Source organism: Pocillopora damicornis, chromosome 11 (genome assembly GCF_964200805.1).
Source record: "Pocillopora damicornis chromosome 11, jaPocDami1.2, whole genome shotgun sequence".
NCBI lineage: Eukaryota > Metazoa > Cnidaria > Anthozoa > Scleractinia > Pocilloporidae > Pocillopora > Pocillopora damicornis.
This window is the reverse complement of record NC_142680.1, coordinates 2,625,161-2,652,689: the sequence shown is the minus strand read 5'-3', so window position 1 is coordinate 2,652,689 and position 27,529 is coordinate 2,625,161. Positions and strand designations below refer to the sequence as shown.

General features: G+C 38.2%; 1 protein-coding gene and 1 long non-coding RNA gene across 2 annotated transcripts in view; one reads left to right on the top strand and one right to left on the bottom strand.

Moving 5' to 3' along the window:
* LOC113674142 (uncharacterized) overlaps positions 1–8,143 on the top strand; it is a 108,159-nt gene extending 100,016 nt beyond the window's left edge. Inside the window, exons 148-159 of the mRNA XM_089188385.1 lie at positions 622–763; positions 1,316–1,638; positions 1,737–1,878; positions 2,170–2,498; positions 3,295–3,436; positions 3,755–3,933; positions 4,546–4,689; positions 5,131–5,272; positions 5,419–5,517; positions 6,132–6,347; positions 6,807–7,162; positions 7,888–8,143. Coding sequence (XP_089044511.1) covers positions 622–763; positions 1,316–1,638; positions 1,737–1,878; positions 2,170–2,498; positions 3,295–3,436; positions 3,755–3,933; positions 4,546–4,689; positions 5,131–5,272; positions 5,419–5,517; positions 6,132–6,347; positions 6,807–7,162; positions 7,888–7,977 — 2,304 coding nt within the window. The 3' untranslated portion in view covers positions 7,978–8,143. The remainder of the gene's footprint in view (positions 1–621; positions 764–1,315; positions 1,639–1,736; positions 1,879–2,169; positions 2,499–3,294; positions 3,437–3,754; positions 3,934–4,545; positions 4,690–5,130; positions 5,273–5,418; positions 5,518–6,131; positions 6,348–6,806; positions 7,163–7,887) is intronic.
* A 6,942-nt stretch (positions 8,144–15,085) lies between these two features.
* LOC149037046 (uncharacterized) lies at positions 15,086–27,283 on the bottom strand. The gene is made up of 3 exons (XR_016181042.1): positions 26,477–27,283; positions 22,966–23,853; positions 15,086–21,694 (listed from the first exon to the last, which is right to left on the bottom strand). It is a non-coding gene; the product is annotated as an uncharacterized LOC149037046 (long non-coding RNA).
* Positions 27,284–27,529: the final 246 nt, after the last annotated feature.

The following is a 27,529-nucleotide window of genomic DNA, read 5'->3' as shown; positions in this document are numbered from 1 at the left end:
AGGGAGAATTTGTTTAACAATCCACAGCTTCTTTAGATGGTGATCATTTTTCTTTTTTATTCTCATGACCTTAGTGATTGATTCAGGGGTGATACCGTGCGGAGAAATTAGCCGCTTGTCGAAGACAGACGAAGAAAAAGTATAGAGGAAGAGGAAAATGGGTCATGTGTTCCATTTTTAACCCTTAAAACCGTAAGAGTGACAAGCAACTAATTTTTCGTTACTAATCACACCTGAATCAAACATTTAGGTCACGAAAATGAAAGAAACGATCACCAGCTAAAGACGCTCTTGGTGGTTGAAAAAATTATGTTTGTCAGTAGAATAGGAAATGTCGAGAGAACAGTGTGGAGAATATGGATACTGATATGAGGGTGTTAAGGGTTTACTCAAAATTCACATCTCTCCTTGCTTCTCTGTACTAAACCAAAGTACATTTGTGAGAAGGTTAACACTCCAATGGAAGATTGACGTCTTGGATTTCCCTTAAAAAGGAAGAATAAATAAAGACTTCTGGATTACTGTTAAATGAGCCAAGGTTATATTTTATATCTGACATAAGTTTATCATGAGTTAGCTTGAACAAAAGCTTTTTTACCGATCCACTATGTACATTTACAGCTGTTCCGGGCCAACAGAGACAGAAACTCAGTTGTTCGCCATTATCTTCAACCCGCCATACGAGCGACATCTATTCGTGTTAGACCAGCCAGGTGGCGCGGACATATCTCCGTGAGAATAGAGTTGTATGGTCGCAATGCTGGTGAGAAATAGAATAATGGCAGTTATCAGTTGAAATAATATCTAAGACTACCAGTGATTGAGTCTCAGATGTTATATTTTCCGACGTGAAGAACGTCGCGAAAGCTTATCATGTTTACAATTTATTTGTTACTTCCAAACCCAGAAAATCGTTTCTCTTTTCACGCTCTTTCCACGCTCTTTCCACGCTCTTTCCACGCTCTTTCCACGCTCTTTCCACGCTCTTTCCACGTTATTTCCACGCTCTTTCCAAGCTGTTTCCGCCCTCTTTCCGCGTTCTCTCCGCGCTCTTTCCACTCCTTAAAAGTAATGTTTTCAAAAAGTATTCTCAACTCGCATCCGGCAATTTGACTGCGTGCTACCGTGACAAGTGAAGAACAGAAATCAACAAGAGAGAAATACCTTCTGATTAGTAGAAAAGCTACTGTGATATGAGTGTCAATCACAGCAGACAATAAACTCAAGAAATAATTCGTTTCGAATGATGGGATTTTATAGACCCTGAAAAAAAAAAAGCCCTAATTGAGTCTTGTGTAACTTTTCAATATTTCAGTCAAAAATAGGCTTCCCCTTGGAGTTGAAGACTGCCGCATCCCAGATAGCGCCCTGAGTTCATCTTCACGATGGGATGGGTACCACGGGCCGCACCAGTGCCGCCTGAATACTCAGAGGAGGGGCAGATACAGAGGTGCCTGGTCAGCGCGTGCTAACAACCGTCATCAGTGGCTGCAGATCGATGTTGGCTGCCAAGCGGTGGTGTACGGAATAGCGACCCAGGGAAGGCAAGATCTGGGACAGTGGGTGAAAACCTACAGAGTCATGTCTAGTCGGGATGGCGTTCGCTGGCGATGGTACCGAGTGCGGAGAACAGCTGTGGTGAGTATTCATCAGTAAGGAGAAAAGGTATTTTCCCGAGAACTTCCTCTCCTTTTACTGCCTCATCGATCGATATACCTTATACTTTCTTTTTTCAGTTATTGACTGGTAACCGCGATAGGAATACTATTGTAAGACACAGATTTGCGCGGCCTCGTAGAGCGCGCTACGTCCGTGTGGTACCATACACGTGGCATAGGCACATCTCCATGAGAGTCGAGCTCTACGGACGTCGCCTTGGTAAGAGCTCTTTTATTTTGTTATCAAGACAGGCACGCATAAGGCTCCCACTGTAATATTGTATATTCTGGAATAGACTACATCAATAGTGCTTTTTTCTAAGTCCACAGGCAAGCTGCGCTTGATATAGCATCAACGCGACTTTCATAGTCTGAAACTTAGGTGAAGCCATAAGCACATATTTCTGTAGTCCTGTAATTTAACCAACTGGTCTAGTTTGAGGTTAGACTACTCTTAAAACAAATTATCTTTTACGATAATGCTGACAGTCATCATTGTTTTGTGTTATAGCTCGTAAACCGGTCGTGAAGGCCTTAGGAGTCTCCAAGGGACGGCTGGGAAATCAATACGTTAAGGCGTCGAGTGAGTGGGATCGTTATCACGCCGCGTATCTCGCGCGACTGAACCTGAAACCAAGAGGACGATTCAAGGGAGGATGGTCCGCCAAGAAGAATAACAGGAAACAATGGATCCAGTTTGATTTTAAACGGCCTGTTTTTATTTCCAAGATTGCCACGCAAGGCAGAAGTGATGCAAATCAGTACGTAACCAGCTTTGCTGTGGCTTACAGCCCTGATGGATATCGATGGACGCCGTTCAAGATCAATGGAAGACTTAAGGTAATGTCACATAAAGTACACTGAAAATGGGGTGGACTGAAAAAATACGGACATACGAACATACTGTTAGTTAGACAGTCGGAAAAAGAGATACATAGTCGGTCAGACAGTCAAGTAGACGGTAAGACAATCCGAAAGTTAGTAAAACAGTCACTCAGTTGGACAGTCAGTCAGTTAGACATTCAGTCAGACAGACAGTCACCCAATTGGTCAGACACTCAAACAATTAGATAGGTAGTCACAAAGACAGTTACTCAGTCAGACGGCCGGCAGGTCAGACGGTCACATAGTCAGATGGTCAGACACACAGTTAAACAAACGTACTGTCAGATGCTCTGACAGACAGTCAGGCAATCAAACAGTCGAATAGTCAGACAATCAGACAGACAGACAGACTTAGCTTATAAAGTAGTACTTGATCTTAGCGAGAGACCCACGGGCTTCAAAAAGTGGTTTCAGCGGGCGAGCACCTTCTTCCCAAATGCAGAGATGTCATTCCTCGGACATTTAACCTTATAACTCCCTGGATCAATTTCATAATTCCCTCCGCCAGCTGCGTTATATTCCTATACAAAAAATAAGGAGGAATTGTAGTTTTATATCGACATCGTTCAAGATTGTCCTTTCTGATCACGTGTTTGTTGGAAAAAGTTGTAATTTGAGAAGCTACACGTGTTAATATGTAGCCTCTACATGCGATTAAAAACTCATCTGGGGGTTAAAGACGTAGAAGGTCCCGAAGACCAAAACAATGCGGACGCAAATGAGTAACCCGCGTTTACTTTCCTTTATTTAGGTTTTCCGAGGGAACCGCGATCATTACTCTATCAAAGAAAACAGTTTTGACCCGCCCTTCCGATCCAGGTTCATCCGTGTGTACGCGCGTACCTGGGTTAACCACATCTCCATGAGAATCGAATTCTATGGTGGAAAAGCTTGTAAGTATTATCATGCGTAAAGTTACGTTTTCTTGGCCCATCATTTTAATGAGTTTTCGGCGCCAAGTAATTGGAAAACCAACTGAGTGGTGATTTTTTTGGCAGTGCGTTTTTGCTGTATTGAGTGGCTCAAACATTAAAGGTTAAAATTTATTTTAGACCAAGACAGATTTTTTATGGTTTCGTCTTATTAAAGAAGTCGGCACTTCAGAAACAAGTAGGTGACGAAAATGGCGGCCACCGTCTTAATTTGAGCCTTGACAGTAAATACTGACTTAAGTGAAGACTGGGCGTGACCAACTGTGTTTTTTTCCACAGCGAGAAGAGATCTGCCTTTGGGTATTGAGGACCATAAGATCCAAGATCGTTACATAACGGCGTCCACCGAGTGGAACAGATATCACGGTGCACGCTTTGGACGATTGAACACTGTGGCACGCGGCAAGAACAAGGGGGCGTGGTCTGCAAAGAGGAACAACAGACGCCAGTGGATAATGGTTAGTTTCACCAAACCCGTCTCAGTTGGCTCTTAAATGACATTTTATATCGTTGACATATCGTTTTATGTTTTATATCGCTGACTTACGCAGAGGAGAAGATTTAAAGTGCTGTCTAACCCTTAAAACCCTAGGAGTGACTTGCATTCAATTTCTCCCTACAGTATCAGGGTTGAATCAAACAGTTAAGTCATGAGAATGTAGGAAATGACTTCCACTCTTGGGAAACTCTTGATTTTTAAACAAATTCTCCTTATCAATATAGGAATTGCATAGAAAAATGTGCGGAGAATGTGCATACTGATGCTAGGATGTGAAGGGTTAAGACACTAGGCATTTGTATGATAGTTTTTGTTCCTAATGATAACTCGATAAAAGAAGTAAAAATTTTATGATTTCATGTAAAAGAATTACAAAGCTTTTCGTTGGTGAGAGCTGCTCAGCCAGAGCTATCTGTTGATGGATAATTCATAAACAAAAGTTAACTGCCAAATTTTATATTCTCTTTTAAATGTTATCACTGAATACTCTCTCTCATCTGAACACAGAGTGGCAACTAATGATCAGCCCTATGAGGCAGTTTTCTCATGGCTTTTTTCTTCGTCTTCTAAGGTGGACCTCAAAAAGCTCACTATTGTCAAGCGAATCCTAACACAGGGTCGACAAGATTTGAACCAATGGGTGACAAGTTATATAGTTACCTACAGCCGAAATGGAAACACCTTCCGACCTTACACGAGGCGTAGACGAATAAAGGTATGTCCTCTTATATGAGTAAAAGAAATTAAAAGAAATGGCACCTAGACAAATTGGATTTCTGATGATGAAAACTGTCATCTTATACCCTCTTTATTTAACGATAGAAGAGGCCGATCGCTAGGTACAAACTCTGCCATGTTGTTAAAATTTTTTCGGTGGAACGTCCTACTTAGTAAGTCTAAGCTTTAGTGATTTGCCTTGCTTTGTTTTGGATGTGCTAGAGCGTCATTTGCCATCGTGCTACGACATCATAAATTTTTGGAAAACAAAGAGGCAACCAATGTAAAATAAAAAAAAAGGCCTCGAAAGATGTCCTACCTTAGTTATTAACCACTACTGACAGCATTAAATCTTCCTACTTTCAGTACTCAATCTCATTACACACATAGTCCAAAACAATAAAAAATGTCGTATTATCAATATTTTCTTTTCCCTCAGGTCTTCCCAGCCAACAATGACCGGAACAGCATAGTGGCGCATGTTCTAACGCCTCATATCTACGCACGATATGTGAAAATCAAACCTCGCACATGGTTCAGGCATATCTCCATGAGATTTGAGCTTTACGGAGAGAGAAGACGTGAGTTTATTCAGCCAATGTTGCTTTGTGATAAAATTCATTTTCGTTGCTACCGTCTCATATTAACCTCTTCTCAAAATAAATCCTTTCTTTCGAGGCAAAAGATAAGTTCTAACTTGACGTATGTTGTTTCGTTTAATTTCCAGCTGAGAAAAGACGAGCAGTTGTGAAACCCACCAAACGACCCAGACTCCCGCCCAGGCCTCCCATCAGACCACCCATCCGTCCGCCAATCAAACCACTAGGTAAGTTTCATGCAACTCAAAGAAGTGGCGCTCTCTGCTTCTCTTAAACCTTATACCATGCTAGTTTGTCGTTTGCGATATTTCTTAATCGTCTTCATTCTTCAACATTTGATATGTCGTTTTTTGGTTTATTTTTGCCTTTTCGGTGAGGAAAAATTGTTGAAGGTAAACGACTCAAGGCAGCGGGCCCATCAGTAAAACATCCTCGTGACCCTTCGCACTCTAAAATTAGTATACATATTCTCAATACTGTTCTATATACCTTTCCTATAGTGCTGACAAAGAGAATTTGTTTCGCAATCAAGAGCTTCTTTATTTGGTGATCATTTCCTTTCTTCTCGTGACCTTAAATGTGATACAGGCGTGATACTGTGAAGAGTCGCTCTCGGGAATCAAAGGGTTAATTTTCTGATACACACTGTTTTAAAAGGGTTAAAAAGAAAGTTAGGCTTGGCGTATAGCAAGGTAGAAATCCTTTAACAGCGGTTAGGTATTGGATTGAAATCTCAAAACAAAATTTAAAGCATGTTATGTGAGATCAAAGATTGGGACTTAGTCGATGTTGTACATCAGACTGTCGTTTTTTGACGTACTTGTTTTTTTATCGTACCCAGCCCCTACCAAGACCTGCCCGGTCACGTTGGATCTTGCCTTTGTGGTGGACGCGTCGAATGAAGTTTCCCGTGCTAACTTCCAGCTGGAGAAGGCGTTTGTCAAGGCTATGTCCAGCAAATTCACCATCACTAAGCACCAGTCTCACATCGGTCTCATCACATACGCCAACCTGCCTTCACTGAGAATGAGGTTCAGACAGTTCAACTCCTTATTTGGTATGTCTTACTCTACTCTAAATTCAAGTTGTAACTAGCATTTTTGTGGGTCTCTTCATAACTTCACCAATTTTGAAAATGTTTCGCGCTTTCCTTCAGAAAGATTCGGTGTTCACCGCACGAAGTTACCTCACTATGTAGACATCATTTTGATCTGGAATCAGGCGGTTATTTTTCTGAAGGTGTATTAAACACGATATTATGATTTCTCCCACAGTTTGCCTTTTTTTTTTTTTGACACTGATAAAAATATGTTTGCTTATAAGTGGACATTCTGCATACTTAATCAGTTTGTCTTTCCCTTTTGTTTGCTTGACTTCTCACTTGTTAAACATTCTTATTTAGGCCCTCACTTCAGAGAGGGTTGTTTAAAAGACAGAGAATTAGCCTAAATTCTATACATTAAATTTTCTTCACCTCACACGTTCGCTTACAATGAATTCATTTTCCTTCCCACAGCCGTCCGACGTGCAGTTGATCAAGCGCCACACATTAACCGAGGAGGGAAACGTTTAGATCTGGCGTTACAAGCCGCGTATGACACTTATTATGCTAACGAACCAACTTACATCCAGCGTGTTTTGGTTGTAATCACAGGCGGTCCACCGAGTCGCCGTCACGCATACGCAGTCAAGCGCATGGCCTCGAGGTTCGTACGAAAGGGCGTCCAGGTTTACGCGATCGGCATTGGCCGCGCGTACCGAGGCGAACTGAGGAGTATCGCATACAAGCGCAAGCACGTGTACTACATGAAAACCTTTGGATCACTTCTGGCCAGGGCCAATCAGATTGCGAGTACCATCTGCAATGAACAGGTGAGGAACTTAATTTAAAGTTCAGTATATTAAAGCTTCTACATGCTCTCCTGGAAACTGAGCAAAAATTAACTCGAAGGCAGATTGTAGAAAATTGATTTTCGATGTCTAAGGCTTCCTGATCAATCTCGGCCAAATGTCCGTTTACTTACAAACCGCGCGTGTAATACTGACAACTGTTTACGACCTGGTGTAAACACTTGAACTGAATGTAACACCTCTCTCCTTCAAAAAATAAAGGGAATACCACAGCCCATCGGTAAATCCCATGATTAAAAGTCAAGATTGTGAGTAACACCAAGCTCCTAGAAAAATAATGTGCGCAAAGTGACGCTTTTCTATTGTTGCAAATGTGATTAACTCGATATTTCAACGGCATCAAATGAACCAACAGAAACAAACATAATCAAGTTCTAAAATAAGAAACCAGTTGGAAACGTATCTTTTTGCGTAATCGTTTCTTGTTGTCCTTCAGTTGCATTCTAAAATCGTAGTAATAGTTTCGTAATAATAGTTTCTAAAGAATTAAAATTACGAACTTAATCGAATCTTGGATGATTTTTTTAGTCGTCTTCAATTTTTCCAATAGTTTAAGGCCCGACTGAAAATAACTTTACCCATTATTTTTTACGTAGCGTCTTAACCACAGTGAAAAAATTCCTCTTGCGATGAAACCTTCAAAATAACGACAAACATAAAATTATTTTTTTTCTTCTCCATAACAGTCCAAAGAAGTGGACATCCATAAACGAGCTGAACTTCTCAAGCCTCTGATTCAAAAAGAAGAGAATGAAACCAAGGAGACTCAATCATAATATTTAAAGTTAAAAATAACTTATCGTTTAATCCCAAATGAAACAGATACTCTTAGATTTTCCTGAGAAATATACAAACTTACATCACACTAAGACTGATTAAAATATTGAACCACGTTGTAGTGTCGTTAACTCAAAGCAAAATAAAGGTTATTTGATCAAAACATTTTTGTGGTGTCAGTACAGTTGTAAATCTTTACTTTGTAATGACTTCAGTCTTAGTTATTAACAAAACAATAAGGCTATCATTCACTGAATTACTGGAGACTGGATTTCTGATGGTGTTGAAACTTTACTGAGAATCTTTAACCAGTGAATCTATACAAGTTTGAAATACTTTTCCAACATGCAGAGTTTACTGCAATAAATACAGTCTTGTTTATAAGAGCTTACATGTATCCTGTTTTCTATAACTTATTTACAACTAAAGAGTATACAAATAACAGCAAAGGAAATCTTCTTAGAAGTTTAAAATTAATGTTTAAATAATACTAGCTGAGTTATCGCGTGTAGCTTGTGCTCAGATATCCCTTCACTGAACTTCAAAGGAACTGATTTAACATCTAACAGTCTCGACTCAAACTCTCGAAGTTTTCGAGAACGAGTATTTGGGTTTCGAGTTTCAGTGTTCAACTTTCGTGTTTTCCAATAATCAGGAATCGAGTCTTGAAACGCTCAAGAAGTCTTCCGAAGAAACGGTTTAAATCTTGAAGCAGAAAGACAGCGCTAAACAATTGCAAAGCGCTCAACACGGCGTGCTTTGGCGCGCGGCCTTGCGCGCCTCTTTGTTTGTAGTCTATGAAGTGCTGTGCGGGCTTCTTCGCGCATACTGTTATTTTACATTTAATCTTTCCCTTGGTTAAGACGTGCATAGCTATAACCAACGTTGTTATTGACGACCACGTGTTGCGCAGCTCTGGAAATTATCAACTGTTCCAGCTCTCGTTTTCCGCCATGTTGGATTTCTACATCGGCAAGATCCTGGGAACGAGATTAAGCGAAGTTTCAGGCGTAACTTAAGTCGGCCATTTTGCACGTGTTCCTGAAAAATTGTCTTCAAGAAATTGGAAGGATTGGTTATCCTTATTTCCCAGTAGTTTTGCTTCTGTGTAAGTCATCAGAAGCAGACCCGTCGTTGTTCTTGTTTTTAGAGCATTGGTTTTATGTGTTTTTGTGGCAAGCGTCCATGCTGGGATCAGAATGACATGCAAAGTAGACATCTTTGTATGAAGGTAAGCTTGTGATTTTACGTTTACTGTGATATTTCTGCTAAACTTGTAGTAACTGCAGAATACCTAGAAAAAAGCTTTCAAAGATCGCCGTACATAAGTTTATCTGGAAGCAACTACAGAACACAGGGCCTGACTGAGGTCCATATTGTTGGCATGCTTTGGTGAATGAGGCAGAATGGTGTGATTCAGTGATAGGTTACTAAGTGGCCCGGTGATCTGTAGTTTTACCCATGCCTTCATCTGCTCTGAAGAACGAGCTACATAATGATAAATATTACATTATTATGAATATTTTTAAATATTAATTCTAAAAGGACATTTTACCTTCAGTTGTTAAGCTAACATTTTCTACTATGATGTAATTCAATAGGAAAGTTTAGAAACTATATTTCAATTGTAAATAATTCAAGAGTTTGTTGACTGCCTGGATTTTTGGCTAGTCGTCACTTGGTAAATTGCAACAAAAATAAGGGAAAAGTGCAAACTGTGAGGTGCCATCTTTGAGCCTCCACACTTGAAATTTAAGCCAGCACTCAAATTTTGTAGCTACAAGCCTATACTACTATACTATAGTACATACTATACTATATGATAAAAAATGTCGCTATAGTCACTTGACTTACAGCCACTGACAAAGTGACTAGCAGACTTGCATGGGATCAAGGTTACTATATGCTGTATTTCTTCACCTATAAGCCAATCTCAGTTATAAGCTGCAACCCTAAAAGTTAGAGACCTTCCAACAGACTTGCGTTGTCCAAGAGAAAAAGCAAAACCATCAGGTATAAGCCCAGAGCAAAATTCTTGATTGTAACAGGCCATTTGAGTGAGTGAACCTAATGGAAAAAATTGGGAAATGGCTCAATGAGCACAGCAGCTAATGAAATATACACAAAAGAAAAAAAAGAGTGCTGCAGTCACAGAATTTATGGTCATTTTGCATTAACGGTAAATTTGTACTTTTTTTTTTTAATCCCAAACCCTCAGCTATAAGCCGAACCCCGTTTCTTGTGAAAAAATCTCTCAAACGTTTGTGTCAAATACTGAAAAAATCACTTGGCTTATAGGTGAAGAATACAGTACCTTTAGATCAACCAACTGTTTCAAATTTGGATTTCAAGGTCAAAAGATGGCTTGAGGAAAGAAAAAATTGTGTAAAGAGTAAATATTTGTTGGGAGTGAAAATAAAAGTTTGTTTCTTAATTGACAAATGTTGCACATTAAGTAAGAGGTTTTTTATGGGAGTACTTGGCGCACTGGTAGTAGTGGTGGTCCAAATATTGAATTAATGTACTTGTAAGAAGAACTAAGCCTCACTCCTATTTGGCGTAACACTTATCAATAGGAATATATCTTATTTTCTCCAGGTCAGATGTCTGATGGGTGAACAAATGGACCAAGCTTCAAGCAGATCTCTTTCAAGATGTTAGTTTTCCTTTGCAATCCAGCTGTTGATTGAACCAGGTAGACAAGTTCTTTAATAAGCCAAGTTTTGTTTTAATTCCAAGGTAGCAAATGTGTGATGCCGCTGATTTAGTTCATGTAGCATCAGTGCATGTGGGACATAAACTTGAAATCTACCCTAGACATGTAGTGTATCAATGTTCTGTAGATCAAGGTTGATTTCCATGTCACTTTTCATTGTCTGTTGTCACAGTTGACTGTCTGATTTGTAATTTTGGAAAGAAACAAGTCACCAGATACATAAATTAGCATGTATCTGGGAAAGAAAATTGATACAAAAAAGCATGAAGCTGTGTGGGGAACTGTTAAGTTCCAGAAAGTGAAATTCCAAAGTGAAGTCTTGCCAAATTGCCATAGTTCTTATCACCACTGGATGAGCTTGGAAGCTGATGCTGGGTAGCAATTCTATTAGAGAAGACAACCCACAACTGAAGTATCTTTATCAAAAAACACAGCATCTGGCTAATCTTGTGACAGACAGGCAGAATGATTGACTTGTACCTGTCTGGTTGACTTTCTGTCTGACTGATTGTGACTGACTGACTATTGGATGGTGAACTACAGTACCTACATGTAACTAAGAGACTGATTGGCTGACTTACTGTGTATTAGGCTGACTGATAAACTGTCAGACTGACTAGCTGATCAACTGATTGATCCACCAACTGATTGACTGGCTGACTAGCAGACAGACTGACTGACTGACCAATTGATTGACCAACTGGCTTGATGTTTGACTGTCTCAGTGACTGGCTGCATGATAATGCAACAGACAAACTGTTAAGCTGACAACAACTTACTACCTGGCTGATAGACTGATAGCCTGACTGACTGACTGACTGACTGGCCGGCTGTCTGCTTGACTGACTGACAATCAGCCTTTAGACTGGCTAGCAGAAAGCAATGGGGATTGACTGACTGACAACTGACTGGGTGATTGACTGGCACACAAAATGACTGACTGACTGATGGATAGTCATGAAGGCTGACAGGCAACCATTTAGTTATACAAAGTCACCCTGCAGCAGAGTCAATGGCTTTTCTGATTGTTTGATGTATAATACAAATTCATATACAAAACAACAATAGAGAATATTGTTGTCAAGCCTGCGCCATGCAAATAAGCATGGTGGCACAGCATGAAATAAGAGTTTTATCTGTATATACTTCAATCAGTCAATTGTGGCAAAATAAGTGAAAAGTGGCGGCAGTCAATTACCTACCAGGATCCACTCAAATGAATATTCATTCAATAATAAAATGAATATTTTATTATTATCACCTCAAAGTGACTGACATACTGTACATTCACTTGTTTGTATTATGACTGCATACCTAACTCAATTGGTACGTGGTTGCCACAGGTCAGCTAATGATCCAGAAAAAATCCTTAAATGCCTCGGGAATTCCAGAAAGTTTATTTGGAGAGAAGAAAAATTTAAAATTTGAAGAAAAGTCCTAGAATGTGTAAATTACAGCATCATGATGCTACCATTTCCTGTCAAAAAGTGGACTTAGGCCATTTTTATTCATGATTTGGGAAAAACAAACTAATACAGGAGAAATGGTTGTTACAAGAACCTGGAGGCTGTTTCTTACGTACAGTATCTAACATTCTGCATAATTTGGTCTGCACAACTTTCTTTTGATCAAGGAATTTGTTAAAGGAAGTTACAAACTTTAGTCTGTGGCAACCACATTCAATCTGACTGGAAGACTTTAAATAATGGACTAACTTATGAACAGACCAACTGACTGACTGATAGACTTTCTGGCTGACTGACTACATATAAGTGACTGACTGACTCACTGATAAACTAACTGATTGACTGATTGTTTGAATGACTAACAGAATGGCTGATTGACTGAATGACACACTGACTGACTGACCAACTGATAGACTGACTAACTAATCAATGGACCAACTGATAGACTGACTGACTGTTTGAATGACTAATTAAATGACTGATTAACTGACTAATTGAATGACTGATTGACAGAATGGCAAACTGACTGATTGACTGATTAGCTGACTGACTGATTGACTGAATGATGGACTGACTGACTGGCTGAATTACTGATAGCCTGACTGAATGAATGACTGACTGACTGACTGACTGAATGACCAACTGACTGACTGACTGACTGACTGGCTGATTGACTGAAATGACTCACTGACTGACTTAAATAACTGATTACTTGACTGAATGATTGACAATTGACTGACTGAATGACTGACTGACTTATTGATTGACTGACCGACAGACTGATTGATTGATTGACTGACTGATCGACTGACACTTACTGATTGATTGACTGACAGACATACAGACTGTCAAACTGACAGGCTCATCAAGTCACACTGAATGAGTGATATTGAATCAAATGTCTTACTGACTGATGGACTGACTACGGGTCTTTCATAAGAATACATAGGTCTACCTAATAAATTAATGACTTGACTATTGACTGACTGTCTGATTGATGTCTGTCCAACCATCTGGGATTAGCTGATGACTGATTGGCAAACTAATTTACAAACTGATTTTCAACAAGATAGCTTTAGCAGCACAAAACGTTCATGGTGCTGTTTGAAGGTTTGTGATGCCAAAGAATTGCAACCATACATGGAGACATAAGAACCAGGCAACCAGCATTGTTTGTGGGCCTGTGTCAGTGCCTGCTTTCCATGTTTGCTCTGATCTGGTGCACTATAAAAAAAATTGTAATTTTTTTGTATGATGCATTGCATGTCTGGGGAATTTAGTGCAGTCAAACATCCTTGCCAGAATGTGTTTAATAAAACCTCCTTTTGCAAGCAAAGCATTGAATATGGTAAGTCCCAAAGTTGTCTTGTGTAGTCAATTCAACCAAAGGAGACAGTGATTTTCAACATTTTGGCTGAATGGGTGGTTTGATTGATCATTAATTACTGGAAATGTGATGAGTGAATTTTGTAAAACCTCTCTTGGCTGTCCTATCAACAATCTCAAAAAGCCTCTGAAGCATGCTTTCAAGATTGCAGCAGAAGTTTCCATCTCGTTAAGTTCTTCCGAATAAACAGTATTCCAGTTTATAGAGTTATTTGTATTAAGGAAAGTTTTAAAACAAATTATAGTATTGCAACGTTACATTCTGCTCGTGTGACTGTCAGTCGAAATTTTTTCGTAACTCGATCGTGCTGCAAAAGATTTTAATTTTCCTTAAAACATTACAGATTAAATAGAAGGAAAAAGTTATTTGATTACTAACAAAGGCACTGAAATTCAGATTTTAAAGGAATTAATCGATTCGCTACTGCGCTAGGGAATTTGTGTGACCCGTTGTGCGACCCTCTAATGTCACGCATGGTTGAAGACAAAACGCACCAAACAATTCGATGATGTGAAACAGCAAAATTAACTTTTGTGGTCGATATGATTTCAGATTGTTCATTCAAAGATAAGTAAAGGCCCTGATTTAATTTTTTTCATATAGTCGTCTCAGGTTTCAACCGATGGAGACCAGCTAAGGTTCTCAACATTGAAAATGAGCATAGGCACTTCGATATACTGAGGAAATCAAACATTTCCGACTTTTAAAATGCAAATTTCAAGAAAAGCGTGAGAAATGATAGGGACAGATATGGATACTTGCTTTTAATTCAATATTTTTCAAGAATTAAAATCTGTAGGATCGACTGTAATGCTGCTGCAATCTTGAATGGATTTTTTTGGTATTTAACCCCAAGAATTTTATCGTTCAAGCAAATTTCGATGTAAAAGACGGGTTTCTTTGTTTACGATCGCACGGGCTTAAAATCTTTGAATTCATCAAATACGATTTCGGTGAGGAATTTTCTCCCAATTGTCGGGAATTGTTTTTAAATCAATTTTAAGGGACCGAATGGAGAGGTTTTATCAAGAACAAACTCTAAGCATTCAAGATCTGTTCCACAAGCCTTGATTCGACTACCTTGCGTTACAAAAATTTTTTGTTACGTTACGCAAATACGTCAGCAGGTGTTCTCATAGTGCGTTTGGTTTTAGTATATAGTTTGCTTCTATCTCATTGTACGAAATACTGAATCACAATTCAAAGAAAATTGAGCGCTTTTGTTTACATTCGTTGAAAAAAATCATGATAATAGAAGATAAGGTCACGCGTCTCTTTGCGTGACGACTTGAAAAAGGGCTGCTTAAAAAATTAATTTGGTGAATAATATTCTTCTAAGCTTTTACTACCTTAAAAAAAAAAAACAAGGATTCGCGGTACGTTTTGAGAGAGAAGAAATAAAGCCAAACGCATTGAGAAACTATTTGGGAAACGTATTTCCGTAACAATATTGTTGTCTTTGCAAAACTTGGCTTATTATTAGGAGTTTATCTGGTTCGCTTTTAACGGTTGGATTGCAAAGTAAAGCAACACATGAGTGAAGATAACAATATTTTATTAATAAAATTGTCTGTTTTGTCCATTATTTTATTAAGAAAAAAAAAATAATAATAATATAGCCAATCTTATCCCTGCAAGAGTTGCTTCCACTCTGCTGCTCATAGTTGGTAATGTTTCTTTAGTCCTCTTTAATTATTCCAACTTTAAAATTCCGTTCAGTTTTATCTGATCCCTTAGTACAAGCCTGAGACAGTTGAACACTTAGAAGAGTTGACCACTTGCTCCTAAGTAGGGGGGACAGGGTAAAGGAAAGTGAGAGTTTGCTCCCAATGCCTCCAGGGTCTTCTAATTTGTCACAATATCACACCTTTTCAATTTGGAATTAATGATTTGGAAAAAAAAAAAATCCAAATTGAATTTGATTAAAGGAGCTGATTTGCAAGTCAATGTATCGAAAGCTAAAGTGATTTGCCTCGGCGGCAATATAGGCAATTTTAGCTCGCAATCGCGCCATAAATTTAGTAGTAAAAAACCTAATTGAGTTAGAAATGTTCTCAACCTGGACAAAAAAACCGAAGCGCTAACTTGCGGTGACTAATTTTCAGTGCATCGACACTGAAAGCAAGGAAAGATACTGAATCGCACTAGTCCGGTTTGACTTTATCACTCAAATGTCACCAAAGAGCACAAGTCGCTAAATGTCTCTCGTTAGGGAAGATACCCATACCAGAAGCTCTCTCTGATTAAAATGAAAATAATTCGGTGCTATTCTTATCCTTGGGTTCCTAGAAAGGTTTAGTTTTATTCTAAGTACATTATATTTTGCGAAAGGTTTTATTTAATTATGCACATTCAGCTTGGTTTGTTTGTTTACCTTTTTAAATCACAAGACATTACGGAGAATTGTTCCTTTTGAATCTTCAATCATATACGTGCATGCAAAGAAATAATTGGAGGAGAAAAATAAAAGAACAAATCTCCAGAGAACGTCCGTGATTTGAAACAGGCAATCAACATACAAAGCTGAACGAGCCTTAAACTAAAAAAATATAGTAAACCTAGGAAATGTTTAAAAACTAAGCATAAACTAGGAAACACTGATTACATTAGCGAGATGGAAGAAAATACCTAAAGCTCCTCTAGTTTTATTTATTTATGCGATTTGCATCGGCTTCAAACCCTAGTTTGGTTAGATATTTTTAATTAAGGCGATAAAGTCCTTTTATCCTTGCTTATTCCTGAAAATGTTCCAGGCACAAAATTATCTGTGACTGGACCATTGCTTGACGAGCCTACGAACGGCTACGTGAAGGCTATTAATTATTTATATTGTAAAATTATATTAATATAACCTAAATACCCATCTTTATATGCTAACACCAATCCCTTATCATTTATTTTTTTTAAGGAAAACTAGATAAGTTTTAGTCACTAAGGAATAAGGAAAATCCTAAAACTAACACATTTTCTAATGAAAAAATGCTTCTTTAATCAAAAAGTAATTAAGTTTTGCCTATTCATGAATAAGTCTAGTGTTTATGATCATGCTCTTACCCTGTTAAATGAAAACAATATAATATCCTGTTCTACCCCTAAAATTAAAGTATAGATAATATAGTAATTTAATCATGAAAAACTTCTCCTTAAGTGAGAAAAAATCATTTTTTTGCTTATAGTTAGGCAATATTTTCCTGAAATAGCGATAAAGATAATTTTTCTTGAAGCTAATGCCATTATGTTCTCTAATAAATATGCTACTTTTATTAAAAATAAACAAATTTTTCCTATTCCTGAAAACTGGCCTACCTTTTATTAGTAGCTGTATAATTATGCGAAAAATATGCTGATTCTAAAATAATAGTATCTATGGTAATATGGTTTTATAGTGAGAAAATGCTACTTAATTTAAAAAAAAATGGTTTAAAAAAATTGTTTATGCCTATGGTTAATATTTTGTTATATTTAAGTTACAATTAAATGAAAAACTAAAGAAGAGAGATTCTGGATTCAGTATCAACCCATCAGAGAGACCCCCAGTAACTATTAGCTCAATTTGATGTCATTTGTGTGAGTCCAGTCAAGCCAGACCAGAGAAATCCAGCAAAAATCCGCACTCCCAATGTAAATACACCTAAATTGACTCCTACAATTCAGCGCAACTGTTTTAATGATCCTTAGTTGTGGAACATTTCGAGAGATACATTGAATGCAAAAAAGCACCTTCTGAGGCCAAAATGTGTCAAATTGATGGTGTGATTCCATGACAAATTAGGCAAAACCCCAAAGACAAAAGAGCAAACTCTCACCTTCCTCTACACTGTCCTCCCTACTTGAGAGCAAGTGGTCAACTCTTCCAAGTGTTCAACTGTCCCCTGCTTGAACTTCTGGATCAGACAAAGCATCACAGGATTTCTCAGTAAGAATATTTCAGAGGATATCAGAAACACAATTTCTTAGAGCAGACAGAGCTTCCACAACTCTGCAGGGATGTGATTGGCTAAATTATTTTTTTTTGTTCTTGCTTCTAAGTGTGTGTGCCACCAGCAATCTGAAATTAATAATATCCTGAAAACTTAAGTAGACATGCAAGCTCATTACCACTGTAGATGAACAAGTAAGGTAAAATAATGATGTTAAAAGTAAACTTTGTCTCTTGGTGAAACAAGTTCATGGCATGAAATTTAAATGAACCTAAGTACTTGATTAAGCTTGCAATACCAAGCTTAGAAAAACTAATGTATTTCAGAACTAAGTTCTGAAAAAAATGTAGAGTCCTGAAAGAGACCCTAGAAGATATCATGACTTGCAAAACCAGAAAGTAGTTGAGGAGGAAAAAGAAATTAAATTAAATGGAAATGTAGCCTACTGTGTTTACCTTAAGCAGAAAAGATATCTTCAGTGAGGCTTTATATTGCATAGTATAGCTGGTCATACTTACGTGAAATCATCAAGGATTTGCTCTTTGCATGAAATGAAATTCAATCTAACTTAGCAATAAATTTAAATGAAACCTTAACTGTGGATAAGCTATCTGCTTAAACAGAGTAGCCATCAGCCACATATTCAGCCTAGAGGGAAAAATGGTAGACTACTGAAAAGCAAACTAAAAGTACTCCTAAAAGTAGTTTGTGGTAATGAGCTTGCTGATGTACTCAATATAGTAATATTACCAAAAACATCATGCCAATCTAAAACCAGGAATCTTAAAACATCATAAAACTCTGAAAACCTTTGGGCGGGGAAATCCTAGAATGACATGTTTCCCCTAATTCCTACAACACCAACTTAACTACCCTTAAATTCAAATTGCAGAAGTCTAAGACCCTCTTCTCCCCCCCCCCCCCCAAAAGGTGGATGAAACACCTAAAGACCACTATAACCCAGAAACCTAAAACTGTGAAGCCTAAAACTCAGAAATCTGAGACCCAGAGACCTTTAACCCTTATAATTAATATGAAATGGTAGAAATAAGCTAAGGACTTTGAAATCTAAGAACCTGAACTTAAGACCGAAATCTAGGACTCTAACACTCAAAACTTATGGCCCTTAAACCCAAGAACCAGAAATATACCTGAGACATGGAAATCTGAGATCTAGAATATACTATCACCCTGGACTTAAAACTGGTTAAACCTCAGCCCTGGAGATCCTGGACCCACAAAAAGACCCAAAAATATACCTTAGACTAGGAAATCCAAGATTCAGAAACCTGAGGCCCAAAAACCCACAACTTAGAACACCTTGGTCCCAAAAAATCTTGAGAACTGGAAAACCTAAGGAAAGGAAAACCATGACCCACCAAACTTAGATCTGAAAAACCTGATACACTTTGGAATAAGAAAACCTATAGTGTGGAAACCTAAGACCCAGAAATATATTTTAAACAATTTTGTCAGCATGATGTTGGTAATATTAACTATCATTACTAATCAGTAATTGTTTTGACAGCCTCCATATGAGCAACGAGGTATGTCTTAGAACTATTTTTAGCTTAATTTAAACGTATCATTCAGAATGGCTTTGTAAAAAATATTTGAAATTTTCCATTCAATTTCTCCATTCCAAATGCCTATGAGTTATAATTTGTCTGTGGTTACCAATATCCAATTGTAGCTTCAATCACACTCTAAAACTAGACCGGAAAAATTTAGACCCAAAAAAACCTTTGATACAAAACCTATTAAAGACCCAAAAGTCTCACACCCAAAGAACCTGAGATCTAAAAGATCCCAGGGCTTAAAAAACAACATATCTAAGAGACTTGAACCTTAACAAAATCTTAGACCAAAAGGACCAGAAAAAAACTTAGACCCAAAAAAACCTTTGATACAAAACCTATTAAAGACCCAAAAGTCTCACACCCAAAGAACCTGAGATCTAAAAGATCCCTGGGCTTAAAAAATCACATATCTAAGAGACTTGAACCTTAACAAAATCTTAGACCAAAAGGACCAGAAAATGACCGAGAAATCTCCTTGCCATAGTCTCTTAGATTTTTTGGATTTAAAATTGAGATTTTCTTGAGACATTTTTCCTCTAGGTGACAATCCTTGCCTTAACACTTTAGCCCCCACAATTTGAATGTGAAAACTGCCACCTCTATCAGCTTAATGTGCACTTGCTCAATTTTTATCTGTGTCACACAACTATGACAGTCACCATGAAATTAAATTTGGTAGATAAATCATGATGTTCAACAATACCTTAGACCTAGAAAACTGAGATTGAATGAGTTGCAGTCTTAGAATAACATGTAAACTCTAAACAGAAAAAAAATTGATCAAAGACTACCCAGTAGGAATCAAGACAGCTAAATCTAACATTAACCTCCCCAAACTTTGTTCAAACAAGTGCAAAAATTAAGGCATGCAGGCATAAAAGAAATTCCTAAGTGGTTCTATCTCACTTCCTGTTTGTCTTCTAAATCATATTATGATAATAAAGACCCACAGTAAGGAGCAAAAACCTAAACTGAGAACCTAGAAAAATAGTGAGGACCAGAAATCCCACCCCCAGAGAGGATTCAGAAAACCTAAGACTTGGAAACCTGTGACAAGAGGAACCTAACACCTTCAATCTACAACCCCAACTACCTAAAATACACAAACCTAAGAACAAATATCCTAAGACTGAAAAGACCTGAGACCCAAAAAGCTGGACCTAAAAGACCTTGGACCCTGAAATGCCAAGGCTGAAAAGCCTAAGATACCAGAGACTGAAGCATGAAAAAAAAAGATATCAAAAAGCCTGACCCAAAAGACCTTAGAACCTTAGGGACTGAAGACTGAAAAATCCTAAGACCCAAAAAGCCTGACCCAAAAGACCTTAGAACCTTAGGGACTGAAGACTTAAAAATCCTAAGACCCAAAAAGCCTGACCCTAAAGACCTTAGAACCTTAGGGAATGAAGACTGAAAAATCCTAAGACCCAAAAAGCCTGACCCAAAAGACCTTAGAACCTTAGGGACTGGAGACTGAAAAATCCTAAGACCCAAAAAGCCTGACCCTAAAGACCTTAGAACCTAAGGGACTGAAGACTGAAAAATCCTAAGACCCAAAATGCCTGACCCAAAAGACCTTAGAACCTTCGGGACTGAAGACTGAAAAATCCTAAGACCCAAAAAGCCTGACCCTAAAGACCCATAAATACCAAAGGGCTGAAAAGCCCAAGACCACAGAAACCCAGAACCAAAAAGCCAGAGTCTCATGAACCTCAAACCCTTAAAACTTTAGAGCCAAAACCTCTAGGAACCCCAATTGATCAGAAACCTGAAAAATGTAAGACTGAAAATATTTATGACTAAATAACTTGAGACCAGAAAATCCAGTGAGACAGAAATCTACTGAGCTAAAAGACTGGAGATATATAAAAAAAGACCGATAAACTTAAGCCCATTGAACCTGAATCCAAAGAGATCTAAGACTCAAAAAACCCACCACCCCAAAAACCCAGGACCCAAATATCCCACAACCCAGAGAGACTAAGCTAAAAGACCAGAGAGATTCAATAAAAAGGGAGACCCAGACCTAAGCCCATTAAACCTTAACCCCAAGAAACCTAAGAACCAAAAACTTACCAAGACCTGAAAAACCCAGAACCTGAAAATCCTATGACCCAGAACCCAAGCTCTAAGAGTGGACATTCAATAAAAGTCTAGGTCCATTAAACCCAAACCTAAAATAACCTAAGACCCAAAAACTTACCACCAAAAAAACCCAGGACCCAAAAATTCTATGACCTAGAAACCTAGGCTCTAAGACCTGACATTCAATGAAAACTGAGACCCAAAAACCTAAGCCCTGGAACCTGAGACCCTAAACGCACTTGTTTGAATAACTGTGGCACACACACTTCCCCATTAATATGAACTAGACCAAAAAGAGCTTAATGAATGGGGGTGGTGGAACAACAGCTGGGTGAAAAACCTCCCAGTACATCCACTTGCTCCTAGGAGGAAAACCCCGGGCCAGCTGCACCCCCATTCAATGACCTCCCGGGCTGGGCCTGAAATAAATCTAGCATTTAAGGAAATGATAACTAATCTTGTACTTGCTTCCAGGGTGAATTGTCAGGGTTCCTCTACCAAGATGGGTCCATGTTCTTGACAGTATTGTGCTGTCCAGTTGTGATGCTTTCATTTGGCAGATCTATGATACAAATATCAGAACAATATGATTAATATTCCATTCAAAGATAATTCTATCCATATTAATAATAGTTGCTGCTCTCTATCTTTTCTTTTTTTAAATAAAATGATTAATTGTAAACAAGCCAAGAGCCCCACTCTACTGGTGCCTATTCTACTTTCTTTAACATGAAGCAACTGAGATTATTGCAACTCTTCTTGGATGGGACACTTATTCACCACAATTTCTCATTACTTTGAGGGTCAAGAATCATTAACATATTGATCCCTGCCAGCACTGAAAACCAGACATTTTGTTCCAGAAATCAGCAGATTAACTCCACACAACAAAAACAAAGGCTTAAACATGACTTTCAGAAGGTTTCAACAGAGATCTAAACCAGATGAAGCCAATTGACCATAAGAATTCACTGGATACAAAACAGCCCATAGTCATGGAGGCACAATAAATTAATTCACCGGCCCATAATCTCTCTTGTATCCAACAACCAAAAACAAAAATAAAAAAATCTTCATCAAATTCTTAAGCTTAAGGAACTGATGTGTAAGATCAGTAACTCTGTTTTGACTAAAAGGTTTTCTAAATGAAAATGAGTGGAAAATAAATGTGATTTTGAAGCGCCAAAACTACAAAATGATCACATTACTGCACATCTCTTTGCCAACTGAGTTGAGTAAAATTCCAATGCAAAGAAAATGTAGCCCAGAATAAATGCTGCATCAGGAACACTAGATATCTACTAAATACCACAGTATTTAATCAGGTAAATACAATATGCAGGGTACTCTGTGACCCAGAGCTTAGCATTCTGGATTTCTGATAAAGAAGTTCTGGTTCCATGCTCAATGTGCTGTATTCACTGAAAAGTTACTGTATGTCCTCTTTCAATACATTTCTCTACAGTAATCCTGGAGTATGAAAGGGGTTGGTAAGGAAGCTTGGAAAATTGCCAATCCATGAAGAGAAGCTTAACACCCTGACAAATGGGTACTGACCAGGAGAATTTGTTAAAAAATCAAAACTTCTAAGGTTGGTGATCATTTCCTTTATTCTCATGATCTTAATGAATGATCCAGTAGTATTACTGTAAGGGGAAATTACATGCAGGTCGCTCTTAGGGTTTAAAAGATTAATAAGCTATGTTAGTTACATGCATGGGTGCATGAGAATTCACATTTGTAGAAGAGCTTGCTTGACTGCAATTAGGTGTGTGTTTTGTTTGATCTCAAAGGACAGGTGAATCTAGCAGACATATTTGATTTAAATTCTACCTGTTGCATTGTATCTATAGCTGTCAACTCCCTGGTTCACCACTTTGTTATCCAGCCTAATCCAGTAACCACTCTAATCCACAATCCAGGATTCCCATTGTCCATAGGAAATTATCCAAGGCCTTTGTTCCAGGGCTTGTCTACAGGCTACTAACCAAGGCTTGTCTGCAGGCTACCAATCAAGGCTTGTCCACAGGCTACCAACCAAGGCTTGTCTGCAGGCTTCCAAACAAGGCTTATCCACAGGCTACCAACCAAGGCTTGTTCATAGGCTACCAACCAAGGCTTGTTCATAGGCTACCAACCAAGGCTTGTTCACAGGCTACCAATCAAGGCTTGTTCACAAGCTACTAACCAAGGCTTGTCCACAGGCTACCAACAACCAAGACTTGTCCATAGGCTACCAATTAGGACGTCCACAGACTACCAACTAAGGTTTGTCCACAAGCTATCAATCAAGACTTGTCCACGGGCTACCAACCAAGGCTTGTCTGTAGGCTACCAACCAAGGCTTGTCCACAGGCTACCAACCAAGGCTGGTCCACAAGTTACCAACCAAGGCTAGTCCACAGGCTTCCAACCAAGGCTTGTCCACAGGCTACCAACCAAGGCTTGTCCACAGGCTACCAACCAAGGCTTGTTCACAGGCTGCCAACTGAAGCTTGTTCACACACTATGTACCACAGGCCATCAACCAAGGCCTATCCACCTTTCCCACTGTCCATGAATACTTGTTCACAGGCCACAAACTGAGGATTATTGACAGACCATGCACCGACCATGGATCACAGGAATCAGTAATACGTAATGCAATGTCTAACAGCTACATATCAAAGCTGACACTGCACCAAGTCTTGCTCGCATATAATGCATGTCTCTATCCACAATCTATCGGTTGAATTAAAAGTAACCAATGAGTGTATAAAGTCACACAAATACAATGTATACTGACTTAGTAATGTCATAATAGTCTATTACTCTGTTACTGTACATGTTCATTAAGCATGATGCAATGCAATGCAACTTACAAAGTGATTGGTCATTGCTTAACATCTCTCAGAATACAGACACAAAAATTATTTTACTTTGAAGGTATCAAAGAGGATGGCATCTAATTATATGAGAAGCTGCCAACTTTCAATAATTGGTCAAATATTCCCACTTGATTTTTTGCCACCTATCTTTTAAAACAGTATACAAAACCACCAGCCACAAAAGCCAGGAGTGACCCAAAAGCAATTTCTCATTACGATATGAAGGTTTCTGTCAAAAAGTCCAGTCAAAATTTCATCTTTTTTTTTTGCTGTTTAGTTAGAGAAATAATCTAAGATTAATTTGTTAAAAGAAAACATACAAAATCTTAAAAAGAATGCAAAATATGGCTGATAGAGTGTCATTGGGTAACTGGTACCAAAGAGTGAAAGGTGTAATATTCCAAAAGTCCCCAGCAGAGAGTTGACTTTTTTCAACAAGTTTTGTCTGGAATCTAAATTTGCATGTTTTGTTTAAATCTCCTGTTGCACAGCACAAAAGAAGTGAGTTTGTCATATTTCCCAAAACATTGAGAAATAAAAGTCTTCATGAAATGGTCATAGAGAAGGTCTAAGAGAAAGCCTGACCAAAGAAATTATAGGCAGAAGATTTTGATGAAGTCAAAAAGTCTGACCTTGCTCTTTGCCTCTCTCAATTAATTTTTCTGACTTTGTTCAACTGATACATTTTCTCTGGGAGATGACCTTTTCTGCAAATTTCAATCAAGGTGTTTCTGTTTCAATGTTGTCTTTCATTGGCAGACAGCATAACAGTACCAAAACACCCTTTAATGAGGTGTGAAAACTAATAATTTCTTTGGAGGCCAAAAACTTAAGGTTTGCTTCTCCATAAATTATCTTGACTCAAACAAATTAATAGCTTACTACTTTTATTTTTTTATTATGCCATGATAACAATGGGCCACCATAGCTTACCAAGGTTACGTCATTTTTTCACAGTTTGATGAAACAAGATATCCATAAAACCTCAGAAGTGCATAATCCAAAGCTTGGATAAAGAAAAAAAGAAGAGCAGAGGTCAAAGTAGAGAGGGAACATGCAAGGCCCTCAGTATTTTCCTGTGTCTTTGACCTCCCAAACCCTCTGGAATTTACAGTTACTTTCACAAGGGTTTGGATATTCTCTTGAACTATACATTATTCCTAGAAATTCCCTTAAAATAATACTAAATAAATGAATAGGCCCACTATCAATCCTTTGACTTCCAAGATCTCATCACAAATACTCCTTACTGCCTGCCAAACAATTCTTATGGTGTCAGTTTGGAGAATTTGGCACTGGATTAACTAATAATTTTAATTTTCTTTCTTCTCATCACTCGTCTGCTTGATATTGTATTGATACCCAGAGGAGAAACTATTTCTTGGTCACTCAAGAAAGTCAACGGGTTATTTAATGTCATAAAATATTCATTAGAAGCACACTCACAAAATTTAAATAATTATGTCACTGGGATGAATAAAAGATAAGAAATATGCTTTTCTTTCTTATTTTCCAAGTTTAAATATCTCTATTCAATATGTATTTTAATTTCTTTTGTTTCAAAATATCATTACAAATTCAATAAAAAGATAAAAATAAAACAGATGATAAAAATTCTAAACAAAGAAAATCTTTGAATTACACACTTAAAAAACTGAATCATATATAGTCAAAACTTGAGCTCTGAAATATCATTCAGATGCTTATTTGAAATTTTCACCTAAAGGAGGGGCACTTATTAGAAGGAGGGTGCTTAATTGAGGGAGAAACATATTAAACAATTATTAACCTGTACTGATTCCCCTGTAGTTGAAGCTTAAAAGTTCATAAACAAAGTGACAGTGGAACAAGTTTTCCTTACATTCCTACTATTTAAGAAAGCGAGAGAGGAAAGGGGGCTCTTATTTGAGGGGGGTGCATGTTTGAGAGGGGTGCTTGTCTGACATCATCGCCTTGGGGGTGGGTACTTCTTTGGGAGAGGGCACTTATTTCACTGCGCTTAAGTGTTTGAGAGGGGTGCTTGTTTGACATCATCGCCTTGGGGGTGGGTAGTTCTTTGGGAGAGGGCACTTATTTCACCGCGCCTAAGCGCTTTTCCGTAGAAATACGGTAAACAGAATTAAGAAGCGGTGGCCAAAAAAATGTACTTTTAAAACAACACCTTTTAAGTACTTTTTGACACCTTTCTCAGAAAACAGAAAAATCTTCGAGTAACTTCAACTATTTTAGTTTCCAGCCGCAAACTCAGCTCTCATAGTGTCTTGCACAATATAATTGAAAACGATAAAATGTGCACGTGCTCGATATATGAAATTTGAATTTCCCGCAAAACACTGAGAACTGAGCTTACACCATATCAGAACTCACTATCCAAAATTCCATCAGATTACAAACTTGCTTTGTAACTTTAATTAACAGGAAGAAGTAATTCATCGAGACAACAAGTCCATCAAGTAGTTTTAAGGTTAAATCCTTACCTCTCACAATTGCCACGGATGTCACATATGGTCACCAATCCATGGTTTGGAAGCCACTGAGATACGCCCTTTTTCCTCCAAATTCCGTCAAAGAATAGCCAACATGCACCGTAAGGTAAACACTGTTTAATTTACCGTCTTTCCTTTTGTTATGTCTCAAATAGGCAGGTCATACTAAACATTACTCTCTACAGTCACTTCGCCATGTTGGATTATTTTTAACTAGTTCCCAGTATCCTTGCGCAATAAAACAAACGCGTCACGTTACACGCTAAATTCCACGGGGAAACACGTTTAGCGAGACATGAGGAAGTCTCTGTCCACAGCAAGTATAAGCGTATAGAAATTGAAGTCTCTATTCAGTGTTAAACATTTGATGTGTAGCTGCGAGATCGGAATTAACTGAAGCTTCAAGTTGTTTCTTCAGAGATTTAGTACCTTGTGGCGCAAAATTCAAGTACCTTTACTTTTCCAGTAAATAATGAATAGAATATGCCTACCTTAAAATCGCTGGATAAACCCGTTGCGGTTATTTTATATGATATGGTTCTACCTGATGTATACCATTGTATTGGCTGATATTCTGAAGTATCGCTTCGGGCTTCACTTTCGATTTAAGGAATCCAAGGCTCCATATCTAATTTCTTAGACGTGTCTTACCAAGAGGATTTTAAAAATTGTATGTGGTTTCTAACGTAATCCGTTTGAAACGAGAAACAACTCAATCTCCTAAGGGTAATTGAAGCTGTTGATTTTCATGTACCTTAAGTCTTAAATCTTCACGTTTTTTTTTTCGTTAAAGGAAGGTCACCTTTCAACGCCCCCCTCCCTCCCTTTATCCCACCCAGCTCCTTCTCCTCCTCGAAGTCGGAAGGTATGTTAATGTCTGCGTATAAACTAAATAAAGCGTAAACAAGCCTGGAGGTCTTAGAATCTTGGATTGGAAAATCATGTGTGTCTACGCAATCCCTCGATTTCATGTGCCAAGGCTCTGCCGGCTATGAGAAGCAATGGGGATTGGGAAGGAAAATGCCAACCACATCGACGATTAAT